This window comes from Halyomorpha halys, unplaced genomic scaffold (genome assembly GCF_000696795.3).
Source record: "Halyomorpha halys isolate HHAL.00 unplaced genomic scaffold, Hhal_1.1 Scaffold2556.1, whole genome shotgun sequence".
Lineage (NCBI taxonomy): Eukaryota > Metazoa > Arthropoda > Insecta > Hemiptera > Pentatomidae > Halyomorpha > Halyomorpha halys.
In genome coordinates this window covers 69,443-76,239 of record NW_027115510.1, presented here as the reverse complement: position 1 = coordinate 76,239, position 6,797 = coordinate 69,443, and the positions used below count along the sequence as shown (strand labels likewise).

General features: G+C 34.5%; 1 protein-coding gene across 1 annotated transcript in view; it reads right to left on the bottom strand.

Annotated features, from left to right (window-relative positions):
* Positions 1-233: 233 nt before the first annotated feature.
* Positions 234-6,797, bottom strand: part of LOC136797060 (electrogenic aspartate/glutamate antiporter SLC25A13, mitochondrial-like) — a gene marked incomplete in the record, with an annotated part of 20,027 nt that continues 13,463 nt past the window's right edge. Inside the window, 3 exon segments of the mRNA XM_067052549.1 lie at positions 234-295; positions 4,372-4,490; positions 6,236-6,319. Coding sequence (XP_066908650.1) covers positions 269-295; positions 4,372-4,490; positions 6,236-6,319 — 230 coding nt within the window.

The window sequence follows — 6,797 nt, the reverse complement described above, 5'->3', positions numbered from 1 at the left end:
AATAATAATTTAAGGAAGTACACATAAAAGTGGACTAAAAACTAGTTACCAATAAATACAACCAGGGCCCTGTTTCATAATAAAGTACATATTTATAATTATTATTTCTTTTACATATTTTATAAACAAAACAATTGTTTTGAAATGTTTTTTATTTTTAATGTTCTGTCAATTCTCAAAGTTTTTCATTTAGTCCTGATGAAGCCCTGCAAAGTGGGACGAAACGTTGGGCAACAACCAATAGTTTTCTTCTGCTATTTTTATGCCTTTATTTCCCGCCACCCACACTAACTTCCTACAAACAAATATTTCATTTTGTGTAGATCAGTTTTTATCAGGAATATATTTGAAAAACTAGTATAATAGTTCTAATTAAGAGTAAGTATAGTACACCCTTCTCTCCTCCTTACCATAACAAACCCCTCTTATCAGGAACAAGAGATTTGTTCCAAGTGTTAGTCCAGAAATTATAGTAGTTTTTCCTGTACCCAGTTTACTTGACATGGTAAACTTACAATATTGTGATATTAATGAAAAATAGTTATGAAAAACTGATATGAGGATTTTTTTTTTTTGTAAAGTATGGTGAGGAAAGGTAAGGTTAGGAAAGAAGTTCTAGTCAACTGAGTAGGTGTGTTCTAACAACTACTTCTAACTATCCAGAACTGTGCGGATTTGGAAGCATAGTATTGGATTTGGAAGGGAAAAACAGATTATATAGATTTATTTTTAAAAAACATTTTGATACACAGTGGTCTAATGGCATGCTTAGAACATTCATACTACATTTTACAGAATAGATTATAATACATTTCTTCATTATCCAATTCCTCCTTGTAGTCCACTCTGGGGCTTCCGCCTAACTAGACTCACCATCGCTTCCCGGCCTAACATCGCTCAGTGACTCGACGCTTCCCACTTCCACTCCTCTGGAATGTCTCCTTGAAGTGAATGGCTCTGGCGACACTCGCCTTATTTCCTCTTCACCCAACAGCCGTGATTCGGCTGGTGCGACCATCCCCTCTGCCCGGTCTACCTTAGGCCAGTACAATCTGTAGGGTCTTTGTATCCAGCCCAACAAATGTTCCATATATATGCACCTGGACCAGGCAATTGTCTCACAGGTCACCAGCCTGTTCATCTTCTTCAGAAACGCCCCAGTGGCTATCCCCCGAAGGTACTTGTCATTGTTGGGGTCCCATGTTCCCAGGGCGCCCCCACGACTATTAGGGCTATCTTTACCTCCCTATACGTAGAACGCAAGGAGGTCTTCAGGGCGGTGTATTTGTCGTCTCCTGGTCCTTGCCGACTCAAATGCCTCTCTGCGTGTTCCGGGTAACCTACGGCAACCGAAAGGTTGAATTGAAGGGGCCACTATAATACATTATACTATAATAGCCTACAGGATATACAAGCGCCCATGTGGCCAACAGTCAAAACTAACCTCCTCCAGCCCTCTCTGTGGTGAGAAGCAACCCAGACTAATGAGAGATAGCCATCTTGTCTTCAGGCAGAAGCAGTCCATCTTTTCTTTTTGTTCACTCATCAGCAATATCTACCATTAGTGAGTAGATTTCCTGGAGTAGTTCCCAGCAGCAGAGGGAAGAGAGGCTTAGAAATGCGGAGGGAAGAAAGAAGAATGAAGTAAGTCTACATGGCAATAATTAATATTCACCACCACATAGTAATCATCATCAACCACCTCATTATCTACAATTCCATACCCCAGCCATTCAAAATTTACTAACCATCTAATGATAACTGTTTTATTTCGGTCACCCTCTACACCACTTGTAACTTAAACAATAGAATTTTATTTTTCATTCAATCATGTTTCATTTTCAATTATGCAGTCCACTCAAACCCACCCAACCAACCAAAAGTGAAGTGTTCCTGGCATTAAGGTGAAGGTATGCTTCATACATAATGGTCCTCCGGTCCGGATTAATAAAATTCTAATAATGTTTTAATTTTCAAAATTAGTGTTAATACATATTGGTTCCACCATGCCGGATATTCATAAAATTCAAATTAGGTTTAAGTTTCAAAATTAGTGTTTACACATACGGTCCATGCGAGACCTAATAATCCGAAATTGTAATTTATTTTTCAACAAATTTCAAATCACAGCTTAGTGAAAGTAGATAAAGTTATTGTATAGTATTCTAGAAACCTAATTTATTGTTCTTACCTGGGAAAAGACCAATTCAGCAATGGTGGTGATGTTCGATTGCTCAGTGTATGTGTGATTACAATTTAATGTCAATATTAGGAAGGAAATAACTTACTATAATATAGCGCAGAATATATATTCATACAATGTTATTTTCACTGAGTTAAATTAAGATTCATTTTCTTATTACCATGTTGTTAACAATTAATACCCTTAATGAATCTTAAATTCAGCAATTTAGTGGGCAAAATTCTCAAATGTATTACCTATATGTTCTATTTTCATTTCATTTATGTAAGTTTTCAAGTGTAACATGCTTATGCACAGAGATAGTTAGCTAACTAACCTGAAAGAATTCATTAAACATATCAAATCTATTACCAAATCTCATCAAATCTATGTAATCAATTTAGTCATAGGTTAATTAATTCAATTGCAAATGAATTCAAATAATTTTTCTGACTTAACATTCAACATAGCCTAACCTAATAGTGATAAGGTTAACCTTCATAAAACACTCACCTTATTTCTCACAATTTTATTCATTATTTCCACAGTATTCATTTATAAATTAATCAACATACTGTTAATAAAAGTAAAGTCTTTAATTTATACAAGTTATAAACAACTGTTAACCTATTACCTTAAATTCACTTTAACCATACATGTTTTGTTGTTTTATCTCTTGCTACCCACGACTCCTCGTTGACACCTCTCGAATGCACTTCCCCCAACTCCATCCTATAATTCCTTAACAGGACGTCCTCTGCTTCTGCAGGATCTCCTCTTCTCGAGGACGTCCCATTGTTGGCCGCACCAGGGCAAAGGAATTCGCCGGTCTGGAGAAAGTGACTGGAGTCCGGGGATTCCACCAGGCAGTCCGGCACCCTTCCTTGCACGGGTTTCCGCCTCAAGGTCTCTCCCCTCTCCATCTGCTTCTTCAGGCGAAGGGTCCTTATCAGCCTCTGCCTCTCGTGGGCCCTAATTGTGACATCTCCATACACAATTGATGGAGCATCTTCCTGCAAGTTCCATTTCACGCCCATCCGCTGGGAGGCTTGCCTACCTTTTGTCCAGCAATCTGACACCTGGCTGGACCTCTCGCGCATATCCTCCGTCACCAACCCGGAAAGAAAGGGTTGTGGATCGGGTCGGCGACCAGGTTTCGTGCACGAGGACGCTGATTCCATTAGGTCCTCATCAGCCATTTCGATGGAGCTTCTCATCATTTGAAGTAAGCAGCTTGAATGCCCCATCGATTAGTGCCAGATCACTCTCCTCCGCAGCGATAGGGATGCCACATAGCCCCTCAGACCTAGCCCCATATAAATATTCGTTTGACGCCTCCGACGGCAGGTCGAGCACTCTCTTAAAACAGATACTACACAAACTGTTGTTCCGGACAGTCAGAAGTGGTTTTTGGAACTGACCTAGTGGGGAAAAGACAAAAGAGTGGAGGGTTGATGGGAGAACATTTGGCAATGCGCATCTCTCCCCCTCCTTTTATTCTAGGCAAACTCATCTTAGATATACTATAATTTACAGTTTGAGCAAGTATGCAAAAAATTTTTTAATTTTTCAAATTATCTATTTATGACTTTATTTTAAATGGTTTATTGAAAAGTGTTAATAAAATTTTCCGTGATTAAAGGGAATAAGTATTTGTGTTCTTAGTATTCATTCAAACAATATATAAACATGAGAAAAAGAACAAATGAAAAAATAATAATTTTTTTTTTATAATAATAATAATGTATATGAAAATTATAATATAACCTTTATAATAATTAACTAGAGGGGTACCCCCCTAATTGTGGACCCCCTCCATTTTACAAATTATATAACCTCAAATTGTATAACTGTAATTCACATGTATTCTGTAGTTCAAATTATATTATTTTTTCAATATAGTGTTAGCAAGAAAAAAAAAAAATTTAAGTCTTTATCCTAACATTTTAATTTGTACTTTAATTCAGATCTTTTTTTTTCATAAAATGTGCTCTTTATCAGTTAAACTCAATTTTTAATGACCCTTATATATAAAGGTGAAATAAATAATGAAATAATTTTTATTTCATCTTATAAATAAAATAAAATATTACACTGTGATCATATGTAAAATAAAATATTATGTGGTGATCACTAAAATTTTTTTTCTATTACAGAGAGGTATAAAAACTATTTGTTGTATTATTTACCTTAAAAAAACAGTCGATACTGTCATGGTATATTCTTTCATCAATTTGTGGGTTTATTCTTTGATTTTGCATTCTTGTCTTCACTAAATCAATAGGGTACACAGCCGCAACTCCAGTTGCTTAGAATAGTTTATACAATTATTATCATAAAACTTTGTTATTTAGAAAAGTAAATTTAAATATCTCAAGATGTGGGCAATATTACAATGCTTTTTCCAGTGATATTTTTAAAACAATAAATAAATGAATAGTTTGTCTAGTTAAGAGGTGACTACAAGATGTGGAAAGGGTGATAGTTATAGAATTATATGGCTATAATTAAGAAGAGGAATAGTATGATTGTAGATATTATAATACTTCATGTAATAAATTATGAAAGTAAAAACTAATTAAAGAATATATATATCTGTAAAACCATGAACAATGATCCTAAACATAACGTTCTGATACAAGGAAAAGTATCTGAAGCCTTAAAAGTGATTAAAGGAACATCATGCGAAAATCGGGGAATGCATGTCAGAATGGAGCATAAAATCCTTGCTTAAGCTGATGATATTGTGGTGCGAAAGTAACCAAGATGTCACGGAAATCTCTAATAAGAGAAGCAGAAGGAATAGGCTTACAAGTAAATGAAGATGTAATAAAGAATATGATTGTAAGCCGAAAAATTCACCTTATAACGTGGTCTGCATTGAGGTAAATAATTTCTGAAAGACATTTTCAAATACCTCGGCTCCGCAGCAACAGACTGAGATAGAACAGCGTATAACAAGCGCAAACAGTGCCTTCTCTTTATCAATAATACTAAAAGGGTGTACAATCCCATGTAAAGCAAGCTCTGATGTACAGATGCAAGACCTGGGTTTAACAGGTTCCCTAAAAAAGTAGAATTGTGAGATTTGAATGGAAGGATCAGAGTCTTAACACATGGAGGCTAACTGTGAACTAACTGCAGAGACTGGTCAGTCAATATCTCATGATATCAAGGCAAGGAAGTTAAGATGAGCAGGATATGTGGCTTGAAGCATCAGATGCCTCTACACAGAAATGAATGCTAGTACAGTTGGGAAGAGATCACGTGGGAGGCCAAGAACCAGATGAATAGATAGACAACGAAGATACAAAGAGCTGCATGCAGCAAACTGGAAAGCAGTTTCCCAAGACAGGCAGGTATGGAGAAGACTGGTTCAGGTGGCCAAAGATCTACCAGGTCTGTAGAGCTAACCGAAAAAAAATTATCAGTAAATAATTATCTACAAAAATGCAGTTAATTAGGTTGCAGGTTAAGTATCTATCCTATACTTGATTTTAAAACCTAATTGAGAACCTAAATTAAAAAATGATTATTGTGTCTGATGTTGCTATGATAATTAGACAACATTCTGCAGAAAGAGGAGGAATAGGAACAAATCCCCTATTTAGAAAATGTGAGTTAGCGGTATATTATTGGTCCTTGAGTATCACTCCATGCCCTACCATAAATATCAAAACCTTGCACCATCTGTCAACTGACTACGAATTCACTGAACCCTCAAAAATGTGTAATATCAAAGCGTTAGAAAATGCTTGAGTGGCCATCTTAGAGTGAAATAAATTTTTTTTTTAAATTTCTCTGTCCTAAATGTACTCATTACTTTGCTACCTATATAGTGTTATTTGTGAACTTCCTATTTTCATTTAACTGTTTAATATTGTCCAATTATGTGTGGTTCATTCATATTCATGATTTTTTGTTAAAAATTGAACATATCAATTTCATTAGCTCCACAAAACAAAATAAAAGAAAAAGGTTTGTAGATCAATGTTTTTTGTTTGCTAAAAAAAAAACTTCATTAAATGAAAAATATATTAAACTTCAAATTACCTCCAGCCATGAATCCAAAACTCAACCTATATAAACTTTTTAATACTGACATCGAATAGCTTCTTTGTTCATCTTTGTTTTCGTCCTAAAATAAATAAATTAACTTATAAAAAAAATAATAACATGAATTTTATAATTCATTTTCAGAAAACGATGCAGCCCATTGTATTGGAGGATTATTACTAATCTTCTCTATCTTTATCTAAGTCTTTTCTTCAATCATAATCTTTAGAAGATGAAAAATATTTGGATTTTTCATTATATTTTGATTTATTCTTTTATGCCAGTGAATCAATTATTCAAATTTGAAAGGATTTTCAATTATTCTATTTTTCATAGAAATCTTTCGACTGAGTTTTTTTCATCAATGTATTAATTTCTGGGAAAATCACTCTTAAAACTTCATACATATTTTATTCATTTGAATTGAATAACATTTCAAACCAAAACTGTCCATTTTCAAGTCCAATCCCTAAAATAAGCATTAAATACCATCAACAATTTAAATATGTATATAATCACTATACTAAATTAGATGTTTTAATATAAGAATTTTATATTA